Source organism: Trichomycterus rosablanca, chromosome 14 (genome assembly GCF_030014385.1).
Source record: "Trichomycterus rosablanca isolate fTriRos1 chromosome 14, fTriRos1.hap1, whole genome shotgun sequence".
NCBI lineage: Eukaryota > Metazoa > Chordata > Actinopteri > Siluriformes > Trichomycteridae > Trichomycterus > Trichomycterus rosablanca.
The window spans coordinates 20,030,118-20,058,050 of NC_086001.1; the positions used below are offsets into that span (position 1 = coordinate 20,030,118).

Sequence of the window (27,933 nt, forward strand, 5' to 3'; positions counted from 1 at the left end):
AAAGTTCAAGAGTAACAAGCAGAACGCCAGCTTGATAGTGACCGTTCTTAAAACCATCGTCTTTAGAAACACACTTGAAACTTTTTTCTGGCAGAGTGAAACGTCAAGCTACTGGAGATGCAGGGGATTGAACCCTGGGCCTCATACATGCAAAGCATGCGCTCTACCACTGAGCTACATCCCCCAGAACTGGCACCAATGCAACAGGTACAGGACTCTTTGCAAAAACAAAAAGAGACCCATGACCAGGTATCTCTAGCCTCTAGCAGGCAGGGGATTGAAAATTTAAAGGCACACTTGCAGAGTAATCTGTGGTAGCTGTTAAGAATTGGCTCTGCAAGCCAGTTGGCTCCAAAACACATTAAACACTCAATTAACAAGCTGCACCGTGTCAATAAAGCAAATGGAAAAGCTAACCAAAAATGACCAAACCCCTGGCCCTTTTGCCCAATTAGTTAGGTAAAGATTAAAACTGATTTGTGAATGGGTCTGGAACAACTACCCGAACTGAAAAATGGCCCTGTGCACGAGTAAGCACTGGAATGTGTGCTTGAAAGTGCTAATTCTTAAAGCTATCTGGTGTGGAAGCAAACTTGAAGTTTGTTTCAAGTGAATGAAACAACAAGCTGGAGATGCAGGGGATTGAACCCTGGATCTCATACATGCGAAGCATGCACTCTACCACTGAGCTACATCCCCTTTTCTTACACAGCAGGATTGCTATGGCTCTATAGCTCTATTGTACAGAATAAGAACGCCAGGTAAGACATGGTCCCTAATTAAAAGCTTTTGAATGGAGATGCTGGGGATTGAACCCAGGACCTCATACATGCGAAGCATGCGCGCTACCACTGAGCTACATCCCCGACTCGTGCTTCCCAGGGTAAACCTCCAGTGCTGTATAAAGTACCTGAAGGCCATACTTGAGTAAAAGTACAAGTATCTTACCAGAAATTTACTTAGATAGAAGTAAAAGTCACCTTTTAAAATATTACTTGAGTAAAAGTCTAAAAGTATCTGATGTTTAATGTACTTAAGTATTAAAAGTAATTTGATATTAAATGTACTTAAGTATTAAAAGTAGAAGTAAAAGTAAATGCTGTTAGTATAAACTGAAGCGGTCATTTAGAAAAATATAAGATTGTTCTTTTAAACCTGTAAACCAACTTAACAAGCTTTTTTCTTCCTTCCATCTGAACATGATCTGTGCAAATTTGTGATTATAATCAGCTGTTCACATCACCTATTTGAAATCACGTCATTATTTAGTTGTTTTTAACCTTATTACGAGGACTAAATTGCCCTGTTCCAACTTTTTTTAGAATGTGTTGTAGCTTAAAATGCATGTATGTGTATGTTAAGAATGAAGTTGACCAGACAAAACATGAAATATTTTGAGTTCATAAAAGATGGAATAAGAGTCGATGTAAATGTAAAAAACACTGCATCTATTTTATTTGCATTTTCTATACTGTTTTATTTTTTTGATTTGGGTAGTACATTCAAGTTATAGATACTGTATATATTTACATTTACAGCATTTAGCAGACGCTTTTATCCAAAGCGACTTACACAATGAGCAGAACACGATGAGCAATTGAGGGTTAAGGGCCTTGCTCAGGGACCCAACAGTGGCAACTTGGTGGTGGCGGGGCTTGAACCGGCAACCTTCTGTTTACTAGTCCAGTACCTTAACCACTGAGCTATCACTGGCCCATATATTCCAATAACCTAAAACAACTGAATTTTGGCAGAATTAATTTAAAAGCAAAACTCAGGCAAGTTTAACTAAACGTGTGGCACTTTTAACCCTTTAATGATCTGCTCAACCATTAGTATAATGTAAATAGCTGGGTAAAATAAGCTGTATTTAAATAATCTTTTTTTGGCTGTATCTACTCCCTGATTGGCGTGTGTTAAACGTAAAAAACATTGGTATTCTTACTTTAAGAAAACACCATTTCTAAATTATGTGTCAACCTGAAACAGCAGCTGAAAAATCATCCATAAAATTTTGAAAGTTGAGTTCTTGTTGAGAGCATTAAAGGGTTAAAGACGTGCATGTTCCTCAGCACCATGAATGTTTCCTCTGTCAGTGTAATACAGAAGTTATCTGAGGAAATATTTGTCTGTAGGTGAGTTTTTAAAAATGATGGGACATCATGTCTGCACTGAATTAATTACAAACTAATGTAGTGAAACGTTTTATTTGTGGTTCGAATGTAATCGGTAGCTAAATATCTGAACAATGTTAATGCTAATAATAATAATAATAATAATAAAAACAATGGTGCTGTGGCTTTACTTTGTTAATCATTCCTAACTTACATCAGTGTGTTAGACGGGGAGATTCTGAAATGACGATTATTCCGTATCTTTGAGTGAACGATGCGCTTTTAGAAAACGTTTGCATCTGCGCATTAATGTGTTTAACCGCTGATGTAATTTACAAGCGCAGATTCACCAAACCTGCTGCAGTCTGTCACACATCTCACATTGTTTAGCTAAAAAATTCTTGTCATTTTATTTTGTAGTAACGAGTAACGAATTCGCAAACAGCAAATGTATCGGAGTAAAAGTACACAATTTCTTTAGGAAATGTAGTGGAGTAAAAGTGAAAGTTGCCGAATTTTTTTATACTCCAGTAAAGTACAGATACTCCAAAAAACTACTTAAGTACTGTAACGAAGTATTATTACTTCGTTACTATACACCACTGTAAACCTCCAATGGGTACGAGAGTCTTTGCAAAAAGAGAAGCAGAACCAGGAGCAGGAATCTCTAGCCTCTGTCAAGTGAGGGATTGCAGATTTAACAGCACACTTGCATAGTCTTCTGTGGTAGCTGTTAAGAACTGGCTCTCTGAACCGGTTGGCTCCAAAAGACATTAAACACTCGGTTAACAAGCTCCATCATGTCATGCAAGCCAATAGAAAGTCCCATCCAAACTTCATCTAACTCCTGTACCTTTGCTCAGTCAGCTGGGTGAAGTTTAAAACGGGCTTGTGATTGAGACTGACTAAGTACCTGGATATTTCAAGGGATTGTGACACTCTGGAGCTCATACAGGCACGGCATGCAGTACCTCTAAGCTGCCATCCCTATGTAGAGGAAATGTGCTGGTGTGGAAGCACAGCATTAATGTGGTAAATAACACCTGCAAGGAAAATTAGGAAAAGAGTTGTGATTCTTAAATAAGCCTAGGGGAAATGTGAACTAGAGCATATTGGTCATGTTTTAAAACAAGAGCATGCATGTTAAAGGCACGAACGGTGATCTTCGGTTTACGAGACCGACGCCTTACCACTTGGCCATCGCACCTCTCTAGGCAACTGGCAGAAAGTTGAAAAAACATTCTTGTGCAAAAGTAACAACTGGAAGCTGAGCACATTCTTAAAGTTCAAGAGTAACAAGCAGAACGCCAGCTTGATAGTGACCGTTCTTAAAACCATCGGCTTTAGAAGCACACTTGACCATCGTTTTTAACCTGCTTTCACCCTTGTCTGTTTTAATCTTTACCTAACTAATTGGGCAAAAGGGCCAGGGGTTTGGTCACTTTTGGCCAGCCTTCTCTGGCCTTCTCTAAATAGCAGGTACTATTGACCTCACTTGTTTGTTAGTTTAAGTCCAAAAGTGGGTGTGGCCCAAACGGGGATCGATCCCACGACCTTGGCGTTATTAGCACCACGCACTAACCAACTGAGTTAACCGGCCGGTGTACAAGGGCAGGGCATATACCCACATACCCGATTCTACACTGACAGCCCTTCAGTTATGGAGCTGCCACACAGAAACGATGGAGAGCTTTACTGTTGTTGAGCAGAACAGATCTTCATGTGAGATGACTGAGGTTCATGTATTTTTCTTTTAGGAATAAATAAAAGCTGATGCTTTTAACCTCATACTTTACTAATACTTTTATTCTACACGGTCTTAATTTCTTTTAGTCCTCTGCCATGTGCAGTGCAAGAATTCACTAAATTACACAGCAGTTCCCTTTTTTATTGACAAAATTGACAAAATTTTATTGATAAAATTGACTGTAACCATTTATAAAGATCATGCCACGTTCATTAGGTGAAATGAAGCCAGGATTAAAGATGGTAGAAGAACAGGGTGGTATTCTTACTTTCAGTGATTAAATTACTCAGGTTAGAAAGTCCTGATACACAGAACATGCTCACCTGACTCTCAGCCATGCTAGCTTTAATCATTAAAGTGGGTGTGACCCTGATTCTGAATCATTCTCGTACCCGTCTGATTCCTGCTGATTTAGACGGATTAAACTGGTGTTACAGAGCCGAGAACTGAACCCCTCCCCTCCCGGAGTATAGTGGTAATGATAATTCACCTCGCTCTCGACTGTTTCTTCTCTCTCAGTCAGGTTCTGAATGGCGCTGATCCACGCCCGTCTACCTGCCTCACAGTCGGCCTGGAACGTACAGCTCCTGTACACACACGGTGATAGATACAGATTATATAGGATGCAGACAGATAGACAGTTTGAGTAGATAGATAGACAGACATTCAGACAGACAGATGGATAGACAGATAAATAGTCTGTCTATCTACCTGTCTGTCTGTCTATTGATCATCTGTCTGTCTGTCTATCTCTGATGACTATAGATCTTGTCTTACCTTGTGGGCGTGACCACACGGAAGCAGAAGCGTCGCCCGGCGTCCTCACAGCTCTGGACTGAACAGTGCTGCAGGTCTTCAGCCAGCACCGTGAAGTCACGCTGGGGGAATAGAACATAAAACCTTCTTATTTATACAGTCAATGATATAAACGTCGGTGAAATCGTCCCAGACTTAAACATGACGGGGCGGTTTGGGACACAGCCCGGCACAGAAGTCGACCTCTGCTGTGATGCGCCCAAAAGATGAGGGTGCATTATGGGTCCAGGAGAGAGCTGATTTAGATCATGTAAAGTCATGTGACCTACCTTAAACCTCTTCTTGTAGAGAAGCTGATTGTTGTGTATGATGAACCACCACCTGCAGAGATCAAACACATCGTTTATATATATATATAATATTGAGTGTATATATATAATATTGAGTGTGTATATATATATATATATATATATATATATATAAATCCTAATATATACACTAAGCATCAGTGTACAGACCTGTTCCAGGTTTTAAACACACTCCTGGTCCTCTTAAACAGAAACCCCTCCATCAGGAGCGCTTCCTCGGCCTCCCCGCCGCCCCCGTGACCCGGGTTGCCCCCGGAGGACGCCCGGGGAGGCGCCCCGCAACACAGCACACGCAGAAACCTCTGTCTCAGAGAAGCAGCCATCGTAAATGAGGAGAAAATCTAAATGCTGCTGCTGAAGAGCACAGGTCCACATTGTGATGTCACAGCGTTCCGAGGGAGCAGAGTGAATTTACCTTTACCATATATGGGCATGACTGAATTCATGTGACTGCACATATACTAACTTGATTTCCACTGTGGGACGGCTTCTGTAGGATCCTGGGTTTGATTCCCGGGTGAAGTTTGCATGTTCTCCCCATGTCCTGGAGGTAACAGAGTACCCTAGGTATAAGTGTGTTTGTTTACGTTTGTCTGGCAACCTGTCCAGAGTGGTTTGTTAATTCCACCCAGTGAATCACACCCCATACCATGACACACCCTGGTACTGACACACCCCCATACCATGACACACCCTGGTACTGACACACCCCCATACCATGATACACCCTGGTACTGACACACCCCCATACCATGACACACCCTGGTACTTGTACTGACACACCCCCATACCATGATACACCCTGGTACTGACACACCCCCATACCATGACACACCGTGGTACTGACACACCCCATACCATGACACACCATAGTACTGACACACCCCCATACCATGACACATCCTGGTACTGGTACTGACACACCCCCATACCATGACACACCCTGGTACTGACACACCCCCCATACCATGACACACCCTGGTACTGATACTGACACACCCCTATACCATGACACACCCTGGTACTGATACTGACACACCCCCATACCATGACACACCCTGGTACTTGTACTGACACACCCCCATACCATGACACACCCTGGTACTGGTACTGACACACCCCCATACCATGACACACCCTGGTACTGACACACCCCATACCATGACACACCATGGTACTGACACACCCCCATACCATGACACATCCTGGTACTGATACTGACACACCCCCATACCATGACACACCCTGGTACTTGTACTGACACACCCCCATACCATGACACACCCTGGTACTGACACACCCCCCATACCATGACACACCCTGGTACTGATACTGACACACCCCTATACCATGACACACCCTGGTACTGATACTGACACACCCCCATACCATGACACACCCTGGTACTTGTACTGACACACCCCCATACCATGACACACCCTGGTACTGGTACTGACACACCCCCATACCATGACACACCCTGGTACTGACACACCCCATACCATGACACACCATGGTACTGACACACCCCCATACCATGACACATCATGGTACTGGTACTGACACACCCCCATACCATGACACACCCTGGTACTGACACACCCCCATACCATGACACACCCTGGTATTGACACCTCATACATGTGTATGACGTGTGATTGTGTACTGATGTGTGTGTGTATTACATGTGTGTATAAGGTGTGTGTATGATGTGTGTGTATTACGTGTGTATAAGGTGTGTGTGTGTGTGTATGTGTGTGTATTTAGAAACTGAATATTGTAAATGATATTTTACTAACAGTAATGGAGAGAGAAATTTTGACTGTATTAGAGCTGCTGCTACAACAACATAATGAAAAGCTCGACCTACTCAGGTCCATCACAAATGCACTTGGAAAAAATGATCCAAAACAAATTGAGGATTTCACTGCTCCACTTGCCAAATCTCAATTCAGACACTTTGACATGAACCTCTAGACTAGTAAGTGCTTTCTACGTTAAACTGTTTTTTATGTGTTATGTATGTACTTTGTTATAGTCCCTGTAAAAGATGCACTTTGACAATTTACCCAACCCTGGTGTGTTCTAAGGTGGCCCTCTACTATGGTTAAGAGCAGAAAAAAACCCTTAAAACTTTTTGACTTTTATTAGTGAGCACAACATTAGAAAATGTGTGTGTGTGTGTGTGGTGTACAGTACCTGAATAAATTTGGTTACAGTATGTATACTGACTGTGTTGCAGTAACAGGTAGAGGTGCAGTATAAGGGTGTCAGTATGTTGGGTGTGCAGTATAGTGCAGTGAATGTGCAGTATGAATTACATTTGGGTTCATTAGGGATGATCAGGATTATATTCAGAGATCTTAGAACCTCATCACATTCATGCACGTGTCTTTCTTTTACAGATTAAGTGTTTTGGTTTTTGTGGAGGTACGACTGGAAAGGAAACTGTAACAAACGACCTGGTAAATCATCATGGATAAGTTTTTTTAAATTAATATTTAAACTGAATTCACTCATTAAGTCTCCTCTCCTACAGCCGAGACGAACTTGAGACCACACCCAACGGAAGGTGACGAAGACAATGGAGGGAGAGACGACAAAAACGAAGATGCCGGTCTTAGCAAGGCTAAAGAGCCCCTTACAAACCACCGCTAACAAGTCTGTTTGTCACGAACCTCAGGTCGCTTTCAAACGATGGATGAACTGAGACTAAGTTTACCATCGCCAACATCTATACAGAAAACGTGTATGATGATAATCACAGAATCTTAGCTTAATCCAGATGTGCCAGATGCAGCTATTGAATTAGTAGGTTGCTCAATCCACCAGAGAGACATAAACAAAGACTCCGGTAAGAGTCACAGAGAGGGCATGTGCTTCTATATAATACCTGGTGCTGTGTCTATTCCAACATCACTAGAGGATACAGAGCAGAGCAAAGATCTTCAAACAGCTAACAGTGTCTCGCTGGCAGAGGATCTAAATAATTTCTTTGCCCGCTTTGAGGCACAAGGGATGGATCCAGCTGCTGTAACCACACCAGCTACCAGTGAGCACTCTCTTACTGTACAGACGAACCCTTAGATCTGTGAATGTCAGAAAGGCTGCAGGGCCTGATGGGATCCCAGGAAGAGAACTCAGAGACTGTGCCCACCAGTAAAATCTTTAGCATGTCCATGAGAACCTCACTCCCTTAAACATCAAAGGAGAAGAAGTGGAAAGAGTCTCCAGCTTCAGGTTTCTGGGAAGCCACATCATAGAGGACCTCACCTGGACCACAAACACCACCTGAAAACACTCAGGAAAACCAACCTGAACATGGAGCTTTTGGTGGCATTCTACCACTGCTCTGTGGAGAGCATACTGACCTACTGCATTAATGCATGGTCTCAAATAGGACGGAGATCTCGGATCATTAAAATAACACGAAACTGCTGCATTTCTGGTGCAATAACAACCAAATTCAGTTTAGGAGCCGCTCATTTCTGCAGATCTTCACTGAAAGTGTGCAGACTCTCTAATGGTTTTTGTGCTGCCATGCAGCTGCTTGAATGGAGTTAGTGTAGAATTATGTGCAAAGATCTAAAGAGTGTAGATAAACAGTGTAGATTAACTGGCTGGTTAGCTCAGTTGGTTAGAGCGTGGTGCTAATAACGCCAAGGTCGCGGGTTAGATCCCTGTATGGGCTACACCCACTTTTGGACTTAAACTAACAAACAAGTGATCCTTCTCTAACTACCAGGTCCTATTAACCTGGGCTTCAGACGTTGTCTCTGACAAGTGTGAGATCTTTTTACTGCCCCTCTCATTCAGGTCAGAAACATGCCATTATTTCAATTTACCAAACTTAATTGCCCTTCTGTAAAAGTTAGCAAGTCATGTGACTCATGTGTACTGTCCAATGAAACTTCTCTGCATGTGTCTCTGTGGCACAATCGGTTAGCGCGTTTGGCTGTTAACCGAAAGGTTGGTGGTTCGAGCCCACCCGGGGACGAGTGTCTTTTATTGCACAACCTGCCTGTTGATCATCGGATATAAGACACAACAACAATGTGTAGCTCCACAGAACAGTGGAAATAAGTAACTGAAAACATCCAGTAAACAACAGTCCTACAAGCACAAACATCCACCTGATAAGTCACTGGAGACCGGCTGTCCAAAGTGGAAGAACGTCCTTTTGGTTTCCGTAGATGTTAAATGAAGACACTCGCCCAACGTGGGGCTCGAACCCATGACCCTGAGATTAAGAGTCTCATGCTCTACCGACTGAGCTAGCCGGGCTTAAGCAGCATGTTAGAACAGACAGCTCATCGGTCAGACCATCAGAGAGATGTAGGTTTAATTCACTAACATCACGACCAGATTAAGAACTAATTCACAGTTTACAAACAAACACAATTCAGAATAAGTAACAGAAACAGACACAGACTTACTGTCACTTTTAAACTACTACCTTGACTTGTGTTGAGTTATGAGATTTGCAGTATGATGTTGTTTGGTGTTTGTTAGTGATGAATAGAAGGCTGGTCTATAGAATTTACAATTAATGCCAACTTCAGTGGTTATATAAGTTTTATAAGATGGGCTGTCCTAAAATGACACATAACACATCCCTAAATGCGAGGGTTGGTGGACTTTGTTTCTTCTCTTGATGGAGTGCTGAAAGAGCACACTGAGAATGCCACTGTGTTTAAGGGAACTTCAAAAACTGTGCAGAATGAGCTACTGGACTGTATGTTGTCTGTTCTGAAGGAACATATAATCAAAGAAGCCCAGGGCAGCGATTTTCTTTCAATCCAGGCAGATGAGACAATGGATATTGCCACGCAGTGCCAGCTTGTTCTTGTACTACGCTATATTGATGCTAAAAACAATGTGCAGGAAAGATTTTTTGAGTTCATCCCTTTGCAGTCGGCCACTGCTGATTCCATTGCTACAGCCCTAAAAGAACGTCTTGCAACTATCCTTCCTGAGGATCAAAAGGGTAAGCTCATCTGCCAGGCATATGATGGAGCCAGCGTGATGAGGGGTGCCACTGCAGGTGTTCAGAAGAAGATACAAGACATGTACCCAAATGCACACTACATCCACTGCTACGCACATCAGCTCAGTCTGATAATGCAGCAGGCTACTTCTCACATAACCAAAGTGAGATTTTTTTTTTCTAACCTTGGTGGATTTGCCAGCTTTTTTTCCAGATCACCCAAGCGCACAAGTATTCTTGATAACGTTGTGGCGCACAGACTTCCAGCATCCAGCAATATCAGATGGAACTTTCACAGCCGTACCATCAATACTGTGTTTGAACACAGAGAGGACCTCATTCGCTGTTTTGAAAGCATACGAGACTCTGGTGACTTTGACCCCATTACTGTCAGAGAGGCAGGTGCATTTGCCATGCTACTGGAGGATCAGGATTTTAAGTTCTTTCTGCAGCTTTTCCACCATATCATGCCTCATGTGGACCTCCTCTATTCCAAACTCCAGAAGAAGGTCATAGATTCAGTTTATATCAAGGAGAGCATTCAGTAGTTCCAGCAGGACATTCAAAAGATCAGGTAATAGTTGTGCATTTTCCTCCTTTGTTTATTAGTATTATTGTTATTATTATTGGTATTGTAATTTTTTTCCTTTGCAGAAATTCTCTCCATTCCATGGTTGGACAAAGCAGTGAAGGTAGCGGTCAGCCAGTAAAGAAGCGTCGGACACTCAGTGTAGAAGACCATGAAAGGATTGCTGCAGAGGTGAGTTGTGGAAGTCACAGTCCAATTAGATTAGATTTGTTTAGAGCTGTTTCTATGCTATGCATGAATGATCAGTGTATGTTGGTGTAATGCTTGTCAGCAATATATGTTATTATTCTTGCTGTACTGCAATATATGGGTAATATGGAATAAAACAAATTCTCATAACATTTGGTTCCTGAATTTTCTATAAACCTGTTCCACAAAAATTCTGTTCCAAAAATGCTTTAACACATTTTGTCTTGAAAATGGCAGCAAACTCATTTCTATGACTTGATCTATGACTAAATTTCAACAGTGATAGAAAAATATCACTTCATAATTTTCATGTTTATCCTTCTCTAGGTCTGTGATATCATACTGGGACACACCAGTGAGCGCTTTTCCTTCACAAACCACCTTGTTAGTGCCACACTCTTGCAGGGGGACAGGTTTGAACAATACAAGACAGCATTTCCTGAAGATGCACTGAGCAACACCTTAAAAGCCTATCCAGTGCTCAATCAAGGTAAGCTGAAGACAGAGCTTAGTCTTATCTACAGCAAGGAAGAGTTCAAAGCCTGTTGTGGTGCTGTGGGCCTATTCCAGATGTTTATGGAAAATAATCTTGAAGAAGTATTTTCAGAGACTGTCACTCTCCTGAAGATCCTCATCACCACACCCATGACCACAGCAGAAGCTGAAAGGTGCTTCTCAACCTTGAAAAAAATTAAAACTTTTCTGAGAAACTCTATGACCCAGGACAGCCTGAATGCATTGGCCATGTTGTCAATGGAGAAGAGACTAGTGACTGAGATTACTGACTTTAACCATAATGTCATTGAGAAATTTGCAAGACAGAAGGAAAGGAGGGCAAAATTCATGTTCAAATAGTGCTACTTTTAAAGGCTTGTTTTTTTATTGTTTTGTTTTTAATTTGTTGTTTTGTTTGCACCCCCTCAAATTTTTTAGCATCAGCCGCCACTGCTTTTGGTGTTACAATTGGGCATAGAACAGTCACATGTGGAAGACTATTCTCTACTCAGCATTGATAACACTGTTTTTACCTAAATAAAGCCAGGTTTCACCGAGATTTGAACTCGGATCACTGGATTCAAAGTCCAGAGTGCTAACCATTACACCATGGAACCACACAGTGAGGTCTTACTTAAACCCAAAAGTGAATAATTAGTCATTTAAGAGCAAGTTGGCTGTTAGATGGCGCTGTAAACAATGATTAGCGATTGTATTTTGGGATGGAGCAGTCGCGTGGAACACTATAACACTACTAGTGCTATTATGATATTCAAGCTGGATGAATGGATGGAAATTAACATGTCATTTAAGGTGACTCTAAACTCTCTGTTGTACTGCACATGTGCTGAATGCTACCATCCTGAAACTGCTAATGTTTCTCAATCTTGGACCTCACACCGGGCCCCAAATAAAAGCAGTAAGGTCCCACCGAGATTTGAACTCGGATCACTGGATTCAGAGTCCAGAGTGCTAACCATTACACCATGGAACACTGACGCCACAAAAACTAAACGTAATGATTCGCCATTTGCTGAGTAAATAAAGCAAAACTACACAACTTCAGACTTTACTTTTACATCTCAAGTGATTTAAACTTACGTGACTGATATAATTGACTGAAATCAATTGAACAAACTGAGGTAATTTAGAAGTTTTAAACACAAAATAAAAGTAATTTTAGTTAAACATTGCCACCCAGGTATCAAAATCACAACAAAACGTTCCACTGTTGGAAAATTGCACCAAGTTCAGGACTCAGTTGGCCGGTAGATGGCGCTGTAAACCCACTTTAGGACTTAAACTAACAAACAAGTGATCCTTCTCTAACTAGCAGGTCCTATTGACCTGTGCTTCAAACGTTGTCTCTGACAAGTGTGAGGTCGTTTTAATGCCCCTCTCATTCAGGTCAGAAACATGTGATTATTTTTATTTGCCAAACTTAATTGCCCTTCTGTAAAAGTTAGCAAGTCATGTGACCCGTGTGTACCGTCCAATGAAACAGCTGTGCCTGCGTCTCTGTGGCGCAATCGGTTAGCGCGTTCGGCTGTTAACCAGAAGGTTGGTGGTTCGAGCCCACCCAGGGACGACCCAGCTAACACAGAACGTTCCCGTAACGTTAGATTTTGGTTCCCCTATGGTTATTTTTAGGGAACCATCCCATAACGTTATGGTGACGTTCTATTTTCGTTAAAAAAATCAGCGCTGTTCCCGGAACGTTCCGGGAACTATGAAACCTAACGTTCTCTCATGGTTTTATGAAAAAGAACGTTATCTAAAAGTTCCCTTAAGGTTTTCTTTCTTATGTGTTTAAAGTAACGTTCCAGTAACGTTCCCGGAAGGTTTTCTTATGATCTTTAAAGTTTTTTAGTAGAAACAAAAAAGCAGCCTTTTGCTTGAGACAGTCCATGTAGATCAACCTTTACTTACAAGTACCAACTATAAAACTATGAAACATAACTTCTCTCATGGTTTTATGAAAACTAACAGAGAACGTTAGTTAAAGCTTGTATAAGGTTTTATTTCTTATGTGTATAAAGTAACGTTCCAGTAACGTTCCCAGAAGGTTTCTAAGTTAACCCAGCTAGCACAATCATCTGGCCCATGTTGAACAGCGTCACCATAGCAACAGTGCGACGCGAGCCGTTGAAAAAGAGGAATCGTTCGTTCGTGTGAGGTAAATAAACGTTTAATCTTAACAACTTTTTACTTAGTAAAATGTAAGCACAATGTCTATTAATGAGTTCTGGATTAAGATAGAGAGCAATTTGGAAATGGAAACTGTTAGGTAATGTTATCTAGTGAGTTTCAGGTTAACTGGTAGTCTGAACTGAAACACTTCAGGTAACGTTAGCTAAAAGGCTAACAGTTTCTAGCATTAGACAACAGCTGCTAAATAATTGAAGCTCACTGAATACTGTAGATAACGTAAACTTAAAAGCTACAATAAGCAACAAGAACAACAACAACAATAATAGTAATACAATAATAAGCAACAGACGACCTACCATCTCTGACTACATCCACAAGGTGGACCAACAAAGCAGGTGTGTATAATATAAGAGTGGACAGTGAGTGGACACGGTATTTGAAAACTCCAGCAGCGATGCTGTGTCTGATCCACTCATACCAGCAAAACACACACTAACACACCACCACCATGTCAGTGTCACTGCAGTGCTGAGAATGATCCACCACCTAAATAATACCTGCTCTGAGGTGGTCCTGTGGAGGTCCTGACTATTGAAGAACAGGGTAAAAGGGGGTAACAAAGTATGCAGTGGAACTGATGGACGACAGTGGAACTGTAGAGCTACAAAGTGCTTCTATAGATAGATAACTTTATTAATCCCATAGGGAAAGTCAGTAAATGGTTAGTAAACTATATGGTTAGTGGAGCAGATAGAAAAAGTGTATACATACAAGGAGGTGGTTTTAATGTTATGGCTGATCGTATATAATTTTATAACCCAAAGATTGTCCCTTGTATTTTTTGTAGATATTCAAGTGTCCACTACCATCACTGAGCCACATTTGCTTCTTCACCTCTCATACATGAGTAAAAACTATGAACACTACTCTGCAGCATCTAACAGCCGGTGTAACTACAGTTCCTGTCATGAATGTAACCAAAGTGTAAAACATGACGTTAAAATCCTAATAAACAAACAAACATTACTTCTTTATATTGTTTATATACAGTATATATACATATATATATATATATATATATATATATATATACAGTGTATCACAAAAGTGAGTACACCCCTCACATTTCTGCAAATATTTTATTATATCTTTTCATGGGACAACACTATAGAAATAAAACTTGGATATAACTTAGAGTAGTCAGTGTACAGCTTGTATAGCAGTGTAGATTTACTGTCTTCTGAAAATAACTCAACACACAGCCATTAATGTCTAAATGGCTGGCAACATAAGTGAGTACACCCCACAGTGAACATGTCCAAATTGTGCCCAAAGTGTCAATATTTTGTGTGACCACCATTATTATCCAGCACTGCCTTAACCCTCCTGGGCATGGAATTCACCAGAGCTGCACAGGTTGCTACTGGAATCCTCTTCCACTCCTCCATGATGACATCACGGAGCTGGTGGATGTTAGACACCTTGAACTCCTCCACCTTCCACTTGAGGATGCGCCACAGGTGCTCAATTGGGTTTAGTCCATCACCTTTACCTTCAGCTTCCTCAGCAAGGCAGTTGTCATCTTGGAGGTTGTGTTTGGGGTCGTTATCCTGTTGGAAAACTGCCATGAGGCCCAGTTTTCGAAGGGAGGGGATCATGCTCTGTTTCAGAATGTCACAGTACATGTTGGAATTCATGTTTCCCTCAATGAACCGCAGCTCCCCAGTGCCAGTAACACTCATGCAGCCCAAGACCATGATGCTACCATCACCATGCTTGACTGTAGGCAAGATACAGTTGTCTTGGTACTTCTCACCAGGGTGCCGCCACACATGCTGGACACCATCTGAGCCAAATAAGTTTATCTTGGTCTCGTCAGACCACAGGGCATTCCAGTAATCCATTCGAGGACTGCTTGTCTTCAGCAAACTGTTTGCTGGCTTTCTTGTGCGTCAGCTTCCTTCTGGGATGACGACCATGCAGACCGAGTTGATGCAGTGTGCGGCGTATGGTCTGAGCACTGACAGGCTGACCTCCCACGTCTTCAACCTCTGCAGCAATGCTGGCAGCACTCATGTGTCTATTTTTTAAAGCCAACCTCTGGATATGACGCCGAACACGTGGACTCAACTTCTTTGGTCGACCCTGGCGAAGCCTGTTCCGAGTGGAACCTGTCCTGGAAAACCGCTGTATGACCTTGGCCACCATGCTGTAGCTCAGTTTCAGGGTGTTAGCAATCTTCTTATAGCCCAGGCCATCTTTGTGGAGAGCAACAATTCTATTTCTCACATCCTCAGAGAGTTCTTTGCCATGAGGTGCCATGTTGAATATCCAGTGGCCAGTATGAGAGAACTGTACCCAAAACACCAAATTTAACAGCCCTGCTCCCCATTTACACCTGGGACCTTGACACATGACACCAGGGAGGGACAACGACACATTTGGGCACAATTTGGACATGTTCACTGTGGGGTGTACTCACTTATGTTGCAGCTATTTAGACATTAATGGCTGTGTGTTGAGTTATTTTCAGAAGACAGTAAATCTACACTGCTATACAAGCTGTACACTGACTACTCTAAGTTATATCCAAGTTTCATGTCTATAGTGCTGTCCCATGAAAAGATATAATTATTATTATAGTTATTTTCTATGTATAGTATTCATATAGCTGTTATTTTGGTTCACTTTTATAACTGGTCTTATTTATAATATCCTGATTATTATTATTATAGTACTTGCTGCAATTATCTTAATAAAATACTTTCTACTGCACAATCTGTAGTTAATCTGTAGCATCTGTAGTTAATCTGTAGTATAAATCTACTATTTTATCTATGAGGATATGTGAAAGGAGAAGAAATTGGTAAATAAATAGTATCGCAGTGTTTCGGGGGCTATTCCGGCCCAGTTATGGGAGAGTCGGCGGAGATCTGGTATCCGGATTTGGGCCAGTGTATTTGACCCGATTCTGGGCAGTCATTCAAAAAGAGTCAGAGCCGACACGGACACCGTGGTAAAGTTAGTTTTATATTGGACATTCGCCTGACATTCGACTTTCTTTCGGCTCGTTCTCGGCTAATAAACATCCAAAAATTAATTAAATTGCACGAACTGATACCTCAGTAAACAAGGAACAAACTACAAATAATTTTGTTTAAAAAGGTTTTTCTGTTAATTTTTATTTAACGTTATTTGGTAAATGTGAGGTGCATCCGTGCTGAAATGCTAAGGAAGTGCTAAGGGAGCGTCTATAAAGTTCCGAGGTGTAGTAATTACCCAGTGGCGTGTACCATCTAATACACCTGTATTAAATCCTACAGTATGCTTACAGTAAACAGCGAGAAACGCACATTTTGAGGTTGAAATACTTAACTAGTCTCCTGTACTAGTTAATAAAACCACAATAATAATTAAAAGTCCCCCAGTTTGGGTGCATTACAAAAGTTTTTAAAAAATTAACAAAAATCAAGAAACACACATTTCAAAAAGACAAAGGTTGTAGTAGTTAACTAGTCCCATGTACTAGTTAGTACAACCACAATACAAGTTAAAAGCTCCACAGTATAGGTACAGTAATGAATCAAAATATTTAAAAAATTAACAAAAATTGAGGAACGCAAATTTTGATATGATGAGGATTGTAGTAGTTAACTAGTCACCTGTACTAGTTACTACAACCACATAAAAAAATTATAAGTCCCACAGCATGAGTACAGTAACGATTTAAAAATGTAAAAAAAATTAACAAAAATCGTGAAACACAAATTTTGATAAGACAAAGGTTGTAGTAGTTAACTAGTCACCTGTGCTAGTTACTACAACCACAGAACAAATTAAAAGTTTTACAGCATAGGTGCAGTAATGAATCAAATGTTTAAAAAAATTAACAAAAATCGTAAAACGCAAATTTTGATAAGACAAAGGTTGTAGTAGTTAACTAGTCACCTGCACTACTTACTACAACCACGTTTCAAATTAAAAGTCCCCCAGCAAAGGTACAGTAATGAGTCAAAGTTTTATAAAAATTAACAAAAATCGTAAAACGCAAATTTTTATAAGACAAAGGTTGTAGTAGTTAACTAGTGACCTGCACTACTTACTACAACCACGTTTCAAATTAAAAGTCCCCCAGCAAAGGTACAGTAATGAGTCAAAGTTTTATAAAAATTAACAAAAATCGTAAAACGCAAATTTTTATAAGACAAAGGTTGTAGTAGTTAACTAGTGACCTGCACTACTTACTACAACCACGTTTCAAATTAAAAGTCCCTCAGCAAGTGTACAGTAATGAATCAAAGTTTTATAAAAATTAACAAAAATCGTGAAACGCAAATTTTGATAACACAATGGTTGTAGTAGTTAACTAGTTACCTGTGCTAGTTACTACAACCAGGTTTCAAATTAAAAGTCGCCCAGCAAGGGTACAGTAATGAGTCAAAGTTTTATAAAAATTAACAAAAATCGTGAAACGCAAATTTTGATAAGACAAAGGTTGTAGTAGTTAACTAGTCACCTGTGCTAGTTACTACAACCACAGAACAAATTAAAAGTTTTACAGCATAGGTGCAGTAATGAATCAAATGTTTTAAAAAATTAACAAAAATCGTGAAACGCAAATTTTGATAACACAATGGTTGTAGTAGTTAACTAGTTACCTGTGCTAGTTACTACAACCAGGTTTCAAATTAAAAGTCGCCCAGCAAGGGTACAGTAATGAGTCAAAGTTTTATAAAAATTAACAAAAATCGTGAAACGCAAATTTTGATAAGACAAAGGTTGTAGTAGTTAACTAGTCACCTGTGCTAGTTACTACAACCACAGAACAAATTAAAAGTCCCCCAGCAAAGGTACAGTAATGAATCAAAGTTTTATAAAAATTAACAAAAATCGTGAAACGCAAATTTTGATAAGACAAAGGTTGTAGTAGTTAACTAGTCACCTGTACTACTTACTACAACCACAGTACAAATTAAAAGTCCCACATCATGGGTGTAGTAGTTGATCCAAAAATTAAAAAATTACAAATTATTAAACAAAAATTTTGTTATGATAAAGGTCATAGTAGTCACTTAGTCACTTGTACTACCTACTACAGTACAGTATTAAGTCAAGGTGTCAAAATATATTTTCATATATTTAAGATTTTGGTGACTACCCAAGTGGTGAACTACTTACTAGAACTAAAAATTGCACTTGAGAAATTGCAATATTTACTATTCTTAGTTACATAATGATCTACAATTTTTAATATTCCAAAAGTTGTTTTAATAGTGTTAAACATGTGTCCAACTTTTTTTTTTTATGTATTGCAGTATGACCTGTATGCTGAACATACAAAGGAGAAGCAAGATGTAAGGACACTGCTCAAGGAGTCAAACTTGTGGAAAACACACCAATAACCAAAATCTGGAAGGCTCTCGTAAGGAAAGATAAAGAACAGAGTAAATCAATGGGACTTGATATGAAGTACACAAATGTCATGACAACAGGAAAGACCACTAACTTTACAATTTATAGAGACGATATCAAAGTGGTGGACAGAATTACTTTTAAGAGCTCTTTTAAGCCTGCTACCGAGTTTAAGTATTTTAAGTTATATCGCTGTTAATAAATTTTATATGATATTTAGCTGTTATTTGCATGGATTTTACAGAATTTTTATAGTTTATAGTTTTTATAGTTTATATTTCTGATAGTTTTTTTATTAATGTACATGTATTAATTTCTTCAAAATGTATTTGCTGGTGTATTGCTTAATAATTACCTTTTTTTCTCTCTCTCTTAAACAATACCGTGTTATTTATTAGATCCTCTTTAATAAAAACAACTTTTCACAATTTTACCAGTCTTTGTTAATGTCAATTTTAATTTTAATTAATTGAATGTTTCCTATAATACAATGTAATGTTTCAGCATAAACATAAATTATATTGGGCGCTAAAGGCATAAAACAGTTGCGATAAAGCTATTGACCATTCACAAACTAAATGCATATTTAAGATAAAATCACAACGTGCCAGGGCATCATAATTGGTAAGGCCCTTGCTGTTAACCAATTGGAAAGTGGATCTTACGTTTCTGATTTACAGCATTGGGCTAAGAAAAAGTAAGTTTGGAAGAATTTAAATCAGTTAATTAGTCCAAGAAAATTTGTTGCAAAATGTATTGTGTATGCTGTTTGCCTTAGTAGCATAAACACTTTATATGGACAAGATAACATACATAGAAAGAGGTTGCAGCAAACCAAAAGGTGACACTAAACCAAGCCATATATCACAGAGGAAAGACTGACCTGTCAAGATTTAACCAATCAACTCGCAGCTACCACTGTAAACACCCCTACACCTTAAGGTCATTAGCATTAGTAGCTGTCAGGCAGGCAAACTGACACAGAGCCAACAATCGATCATTAAGGAAAATCTGGATATTGGCATTTTTCTCAATGGATAAGGTAGGTTCTAGTAGACATTTTGTAATATTGAGTTATTATTAATATTTGTTATTTACATAATATTTGTATATCTGTTAAATGTTTCTTAATTATATAGTAATTACCATGTAATAAATGTTATAAACATTTTCCTGGCATATTAGCCTCAATTGTGAAATTTTTTTTCAATTACAGTCAATTTAAGGCAAATAATCTGATTATATGTAATAATTTTATGCTGTCTTTTAGTGATATAGAACAGTAATTAACATATATTAATTGTATTCGTAATGAAATCTAATTAAACATTGACCTGGAAATACATGTGTTATTTTGGGCACTTTACATTACATGCTGCCATTTTAAAGTTGAAATGTATTCCTAAATTAAATTAATTTCATTTATGATTGAAGTTAAAGTATTTAAAATGGTTAAAACAGTGAAGCATAATTATCGAAGATAGATATTTCTATATTATTATGTTAATGTAACATTAAGTTAGCATATTAACATATAATCATGAATATTTTAACTACACTTACAATACAGCTGCATTTTATTTATAAAGTTTGGTCAAATCCACATTGTAGCTTAATATTCTGATGGAACTTAGTCCTATTCCATTAATAGTTTTTGGAAATGCAAGACTTTCAAGTTTTTAATTATTTTACATGATGAAGTTTTTGTAAGTTTTGATAATACAAACATTTTAATTTCTCAGTTCGTGCACCTGAACACCACAGCCTCTCCCTGACCCCATCACCACGGTGATGGCCTATGGCCTCCCATGATTGACACATTTACAGCTTTGTTTGCTCCCTCACACATCTCTCAACTTGAATCTTGTAAACTGTTGGTTAAATAACTGTGTAATGACTAGTACATGTACTCATTTATAATCAAACATTATTTGTTAAAGTAAACTATCTTTTTAATTTTTTTCATTTTGTTTACCTTTTCTCTTTCACAACATAAGTTTTCTAAAGTGGGAATAGTGTTTGAAGTTGGTATTTGTGTGTAAAATATGAACAATTATCAGGGTCAAAACAACAGCTAGGCTAATTTTATGTAGTTTATGAAATATTTATGGTTAAAATTTGTTGCTAGGGTTTGCAAATAGTTATTTCAGCCATTAATTATAATTATTTATTTGTAAATTGAAATAATAAAACAGTTGAAATACTTTTTACTAATTATGTATTACTTATTTACCAGATGAGAAAATTCAAGCAAAGGAAAGCACGAAGACAAGATATTTGGAAAGAGGCTGGTGGAGTGGAAGCCGTAGTGAGGATACAAATCTGAAATCTGGTCCACATTATCTCTGTCAATTTTTCAAGAGGACTCAGAAAGAAAAAAACACTGGCTGTGGGTAATGTGGAATTATAATCGCAGAAGACTCAGGGACAAAGTGCTTGCACATTGTTGTTTCCCCACATCGGATGAAAAAGAAGCTACAAAAACAATTGGATTTGACAGTAAAACCACTTTATCAGATGATAAGACAGAAGACGTCAAAGAAATAGACTATAACTCATCTGAATCTGAGGTTGGGGCTGAAGCAAGAAAGAGTGTGTCAGAGTCAGACGGAGCAGATGTCACAGCTAAAAAACCCACTTCATCTGAAAGTGATGCAAGAGACATTGCCGAAGGAAGGTACTTCTTATATGAGGCAAAAGAGGAGCAGGTATTAGAGAGTGAGGCAGAAGATACCATCAAAAAAAAGGTCACATCTTCCGAGAATGACACTGATGGGGATGAAGATTCTGCAAAAAGACCATTGCATAATGAGGGATACCATGGAACAGTTCATCCAAAGAAAGCATCACAATCACATAAAAAGTTGCCACACAAAGCACACAGCAAATGGAGAAAAACCTCTTTTGTACCAAAACAATTTAAAATAAAACTTGACTTTCACAAGTGGAAAAGCATTGCACCTTTGCAAGGTTCTACGAAACTCAGAATGCCATGGACCCACTACTTGTATGATAGCTTTAAATTAAAAAACCCGTGTTGTGTACTCTCATTCAAGTACCAGCATGTAAGGACTGTGTACAGCAGAAAAAAGAAGTGTGCATACCTGCACATCAAAGCTGTTTGCACATTTCCATCTTGCAAAGCCAAGTACATTTTTAAAATACAAAGGAAACCAATGATCTGCAAAAATCCTGTCAAAATAACTGTATGTCGAATTGGGGAGATCTCTCATCTAAAAAAAGAAAAAAGACTCAGACCAGCCTCCAATCAAAGACGAGGGAAAATTGCAAAATCACTAAGTCAAGGAATCAGTCAAGTGTTCTACAAAAGATTAAGCACAACACCTGTTGAAGAAATCCTGGCAGGAAACTTTACCAGAAGCCTAAACAGAAATATCTTGAAATGTATTTCTTCTGAGGTCAAGAAATCTACTACACTACATGACAATATTTTTCTTGAAATGCATCTTACACAAACTATCCTACGAGAGTGTGACTTACACTTTTACAGTATACCAGGATATGTACAACACTTTCAGGTTGATCCTTTTGGTGTGCACCTGTATACTGAAAAAGGGATCGGAATACTGGTACAACATCTGCGAAAGAATTCACCAGTGACCTTGTTTTTGGATGCAACCGGAGGTGTTGTTTCCAAAATCCCTGCTCAAAAGCGACGTGTATTGTACTATTCGCTGACTTTGCCAGGCCAAGGACGAAACTTTCCACCACTACCGATTTGTGAAATGCTCACCAATGAGCATTCTGTTCCACCAATTACCTTCTGGTTAATGCAGTTCCTTTTGAAACTGTCTACATTTAGCAAATTGAGGGTCCAACAAGTGGAGACTGACTTTAGTTGGGCATTGATGCAAGGGGTGCTTTTGGCATTTAATAAAGAAAATGTCACTGCATACCTTGAAAGGTGTTACACAGTCTGTCAGAGACGAAAGACTTGGGCTCACATTAAAAACTTTACAGTGTTACATCTCTGCTCAGCACATATAATCAAAGCTCTGGCACAAGGCGTTGGCAAACAAACCAGTGACAAAGGATTGAAAGACTTTTGTACGTACGCTCTGGCAAGACTACAGAACACTCACTGTATGGATGATGCATGTGACATTTTTCAATCATTGTGTACTGTGCTGTTACACAAGAACAAGAATGATGATGTTCTCAGAAACACTGCAAGACTTGAAGATCTTATTGCCACAGCCAAAATATGTGACCTTGAGAGGATTTCAGATGACAGAGCAGCTGAAATCGACCAGGATGAAGGATTGCAGAGATTTTCGAAAACCATTGTGGGAAGTTCACCCTTCTCTGCTTGTTTCAGGCGTATTTCTGATTCTGTTAAGTTAAAGATGAATACAGAGGAAGAGTCACCAGATAACAATCCATACTACTGTCCAGGCGTCATCAAGGTACTCTTCGAAAATTATCTTTCAATATTTCCTCTATGGAGTGGAATTATGTTGGGGAATCTTAGGAGATACGCTTCTGACACAACAGAAAACACTGACGACATTTTTTCCAAAAAAACAAGAGAGACTAATTGCCATGTTGAGGCATGGTTTGGTATAGTCAAACATAACATCCTAAACAAAAAGAAAGGATTGCATCCAGGACAGTTTGTGAGAAAAATGCACAGTTCTCTTCAGGGCAGGTACACTGAGCACATTGTCAACCACAGTTTCCCTGATGGCCTTCTTGTAAAACCACTTAAATTACAAGACATCAGCCTGTCTCAGGAAATGTGGGCCAAACGTCAGGAGACAAACAGGACAGAGGTTTCTCAGTCAAAATTTTACAGTCTGCCAAAAGCTGTACCTGGTCCTAAAAAAGAGAAGAAAAAAATCCAGAAATGTCAAGAAACAAGGGATACAACAAAGGGAAACAACAATGAAGAGCTTACAGTACCAACACGTGCTCAGGGTCCTTCAGAAAAAGTACAAAAAACAGAGAAATGTTTGAAGACATCTGATGTCCTTAGACACACCACACCTGATCTTGCAGAACAACAGAAAATTATACATAAAGAGGTATGTTCCATAAAATTCGAGATCTGCTCAAAGTAGCTAAATACAAATACTTTTATAACATTAACTTTTGTGCAAAATACAGGACATACTAAAACGTCCAAAACTTGTGGCAGTGGTAGTTCAGCAGTTCAGTCTATATGTCACTGGTTGAACCCCCACCATGGCCAAGTTGGCACTTGTGGTGCTCTGAACAAGGACCTTCACCTTTAACTGCTTGCACTGCAAGTTGCCCTGTATATAAAAGTGCCTGCTACAGGCTGTAAATGAAATTTACTAACATGAAATTTAATTCAAATTGTATTTAATGTTTATTCTTAAGCAATTAAGGACCACTGTTGTAACTTTAATAAGTGCACTTCATTTGGGCGGCACGGTGGCTAAGTGGGTAGCACTGACACCTCACAGCAAGAACATCCTGGGTTCGATCCCCAGGTGGGGCGATCCGAGTCCTTACTGTGTGGAGTTTGCATGTTCTCCTCGTGGCTGTGTGTGTTTCCTCCGGGTGTTCCGGTTTCCTCCCACAGTACAAAGACGTGCAAGTGAGGTGAACTGGAGACAAAAAAAATTTCACAACTGTGCTCTATATAACCTTGTGAACCAATGAATCTTGTGTAATGAGTAACTACCGTTCCTGTCATAAACGTAACCAAAGTGTAAAACATGACATTAAAATACTAATAAACAAACAAACAAAACACTTCATTTACAGTTTGAATGAAAAACAATAACATTGCAGATAGGTGTACCTAGGTGTACCTTTAGGTGCACCACAGCAGAGACAAGTAAAAACATAATTTGGTACCCTTTCAAAAGTATTTTTTAAACAAAAGCTATGTAAACATTATTATTATAAGCCATAATGTACAATAGATTAGTAAACATAATATCTTGTTTACAAAAAATCTTACCAAGCTACTGTGCCTATTCTTTTTCACAAATACTGAATAAACATTCAAATGTAATGTTAAGTAATAATAAAGAATTAAATAAGAATTAATTGCTTATGTATGTATGTTATGCTTCACAAATGACATGTTTACAGGTGGAGAGTCTATGGAAAAAGAAAGGAACTGAAGTTGTAGTTGCTGTATTGAAATCCAGTGACAAAGTCAGCTGTTGTACTTTGAGGCATTTGGACTTCCTGAGTTTAAAGCCCCACAATTTACTAAATGGCGAGGTAAGTAAATACAAATAGTTAAAAGTAATCTTGTTGTGTTCTTTGATTTTTTTTTTTATACACAGCTGAATAATTTTTTACAGTGTGCACACACCTTTCTGATGTTTTAATAAAATATAAATTATATTTTGTTTAAATAGTATTTAAATAATTGTACATCAAAATATTATGATAATTAATAAAAATATTACATTTCAGACAATTGAATGTTTTATACGTGCAACGATGAATGCCAATGTCACTGCTGGCCGAATCTACCAGTTTAACCATTACATCATGGGCGTGATTCTCTTTGGTCAAAGAGAACAAATGGCACGTCAGGGTTTAAAAAATGTAAGTACAGTGTGTTTGTGTTGGGGGGGGGGGGGGGGGGGGGGCTGAGTGTGTGTGTGTGTTTGGGGGTCGGGAAGGGAAGGGGGGTTTGAGTATGAGTGTAAATGTACTAATTGTTTTGCTTTTTGATTATTTCTTTTAACAGGTCAACTTTGATGCATTTGATGGAGCAGTTGGCTTTGTCAATGTAAATAACAGTCACTGGAAGTTTGTGGTGGGTAATTATACATTAGTATTGTATTTAAAGTGCTAACCAATTAACTTATAATATAGATAGATAGATAGACAGATAGATAGATAGATAGATAGATAGATAGATAGATAGATAGATAGATAGATAGATAGATAGATAGATAGATAGATAGATAGATAGATAGATACTTTATTGATACTAAAGAAAATGAAAGAACATGCAGAGTGCAAATATGTCAATACTTCACAGTGGAAAACAGAAAATACAAGTATATTTCACATACATATTACAGAATAACTTAGAAAAACCTTACCCATTAAATTATTATTTGCTGTGCTTAAAATATTTTAGATTTTTATGTTATTGTTGTGATGTGTGGGACTGTGTACACTTTATGATACATATGTATTCTATTTTTGTATTGTCTCATGGGCTGATCTGGATTGGCAGTATCTTCATGCCCTAACTACTCAGATATTTGTAGTTGACCCTGCCAACAACCAACCTGATATGGAGGACTCCATGGATGCAGCACAGAAATTCAGGTAGTTTCATTTTTGTAAAAAAAAAAAAAGAAAAAAAAGAAGTATAATAAATAGTTAAACCTTAAAAAGTAGTTAAATAAAAATAAAGTAATATATATTTTTTTTACCACTCAGGACATATTTCAGAACTCGCTTTAACAAGCTTGGGAAAAAAGACTGGCTGAACATAAAATGGAAACCCAGCAGAATCAACCACACAGTTCAGAAAGACAGCACAAGTTGTGGAGTTTTTGTCATGCAGGTGAGACATAACATTTTGGTTGGTAAAAATATCTATTAAATACAAGATCAAGGCCTTGAGGCTACTGCACAGCAATGTTCAAGCCGAAGTTTTAAATGTTGCAAAGTAAGAATGCTTTCAAAACAGAAGTGTTAATGGTAAATTTTTGTCAATTAACAAAAGTGAATACTCATCATCTGTATATGTATGATCATTGACTGAAACAGAATAAACAGTTGGCCAAAAATGTATCTACAAAATTATAGATTTCAATAGGCCACAACTCTGGTTAAAATTATTCACAAAATAAATTCAAAAGTATGTAAAGACAAGATAAATGTATGTATGTAAAAGAAGTAATTTTTGATATGTTTATGCACGCACACACACACACACACACACACACACACACACACACACACACACACATATATATATATATACATACATATTTATTAATTTTTTTAATACAGATGGCTAAAGAAACGATTGAGAAATTTCCAGATATTCCAGAGCAATTCAACATTGACCCTAAAAGAAGCAACATTGCACGTCTCAGAAAGGAAATGGCACAAGAAATTATTGTTTCATCTGGTAAGTCTTATTTAAAAAGAAATTTATGCCTAAACGCTGAGATTTAGTAAGTGATTGTAAAAAATTTTTTTATCAGACTCCAAAGACAATTACTGTTCTTTCTGTGGTTTATGGACTCTTTCTACTATGGAACAAAGAAGTAAAGACATTGTCTGGGTAAGCAGTACCTCATAAAAATGTTATGACTGTAATTTACCATTACAATCTTATTTAAATAAATGAATAAGTATGTTGTTTTTAAAGAAGTGACATCTGTTTTATTAAATAAAATTACATTTGTGACACCTTAGGTGCAATGTGAAAAATGCATGAGGTGGTATCATGCAGGGTGCATGGGAATAAAAAACGAAGATCTTCCTGACAAGGACACATCCTGGCTCTGTGACCTTTGTAAAAAATAAAAACTTGTGTGGCATTTGTACAGAAATGTTACTGTAACCTTGTATATATTTAATTTTCTTATTTATTCTTTTTGTGATTGGAATGCTGTTATTTTAATCTGTTGTTAATTTGTAATGACTGTAATGTGCAACATTTATTGTTATTACTTATAATTTATTAGTATTTTTTTTTTCAATTCTTCTTAGAATTGCAAACTTGCTAAACAATTAAAGCACAACATTTTTTTGATAATTTTTTTTTTTTATGTAATAAATTCTATTTAAAACACACTAAACGTTCTGGCATTTGTGTGAGTGTATTATTAGCAAAAAACACTGAGATTTAAAGGTGTATTGTAAGTAGTATGTAGTTCATCCCAGTAGGTAACTAGTGGAACCTAATAAATTTTATATATCATAATATGAAAAACAATTTTATGACCTCATACTATACTCATAAAATGAAAAAATTTCTTTATTGCATTTATTATAAGTAGTAAAAGTGACTACATTTTCAGCCTTTAGCAGACACTTTATCAAAAGCGACTTACCGAACTGTTACACTACACAGTTTGAACAATTTAAGGTTAAGGGCCTTGCTCAATGGTCAAACATCAGCCACCTGGCAGTGGTGGGGC

The 27,933-nt window shown here is 38.3% G+C and overlaps 1 protein-coding gene and 6 non-coding genes across 7 annotated transcripts; 1 reads left to right on the plus strand and 6 right to left on the minus strand.

Moving 5' to 3' along the window:
- Positions 1–112: 112 nt before the first annotated feature.
- Positions 113–184, minus strand: trnaa-ugc (transfer RNA alanine (anticodon UGC)). Its single transcript has one exon. It is a non-coding gene; the product is annotated as a tRNA-Ala (tRNA).
- Positions 185–627: 443 nt separating this feature from the next.
- Positions 628–699, minus strand: trnaa-cgc (transfer RNA alanine (anticodon CGC)). The gene has a single exon. It is a non-coding gene; the product is annotated as a tRNA-Ala (tRNA).
- Positions 700–794: 95 nt separating this feature from the next.
- On the minus strand, positions 795–866 carry trnaa-cgc (transfer RNA alanine (anticodon CGC)). Its single transcript has one exon. It is a non-coding gene; the product is annotated as a tRNA-Ala (tRNA).
- An 8,330-nt stretch (positions 867–9,196) lies between these two features.
- On the minus strand, positions 9,197–9,269 carry trnak-cuu (transfer RNA lysine (anticodon CUU)). The gene has a single exon. It is a non-coding gene; the product is annotated as a tRNA-Lys (tRNA).
- A 2,521-nt stretch (positions 9,270–11,790) lies between these two features.
- On the minus strand, positions 11,791–11,862 carry trnaq-uug (transfer RNA glutamine (anticodon UUG)). Its single transcript has one exon. It is a non-coding gene; the product is annotated as a tRNA-Gln (tRNA).
- Positions 11,863–12,167: 305 nt separating this feature from the next.
- trnaq-cug (transfer RNA glutamine (anticodon CUG)) lies at positions 12,168–12,239 on the minus strand. Its single transcript has one exon. It is a non-coding gene; the product is annotated as a tRNA-Gln (tRNA).
- A 13,051-nt stretch (positions 12,240–25,290) lies between these two features.
- Positions 25,291–27,394, plus strand: LOC134326938 (uncharacterized). The gene is made up of 7 exons (XM_063009031.1): positions 25,291–25,363; positions 25,509–25,577; positions 26,007–26,101; positions 26,216–26,342; positions 26,795–26,915; positions 26,992–27,071; positions 27,206–27,394. The coding sequence occupies exons 1-7, from the start codon at positions 25,307–25,309 to the stop codon at positions 27,314–27,316; spliced, it is 660 nt and encodes a 219-aa protein (XP_062865101.1). The 5' UTR covers positions 25,291–25,306; the 3' UTR covers positions 27,317–27,394.
- The last annotated feature ends 539 nt before the right edge of the window (positions 27,395–27,933 follow it).

Excerpts from the sequence above, each read along its gene's own strand:
- LOC134326938 (XM_063009031.1), top strand. The coding sequence starts at position 25,307 with ATGGGCGTGATTCTCTTTGGTCAAAGAGAACAAATGGCACGTCAGGGT. Across the intron at positions 25,364-25,508 it reads CACGTCAGGGTTTAAAAAAT|GTCAACTTTGATGCATTTGA; the intron begins GTAAGTACAGTG and ends TTCTTTTAACAG. Across the intron at positions 27,072-27,205 it reads GAAGTAAAGACATTGTCTGG|GTGCAATGTGAAAAATGCAT; the intron begins GTAAGCAGTACC and ends GTGACACCTTAG.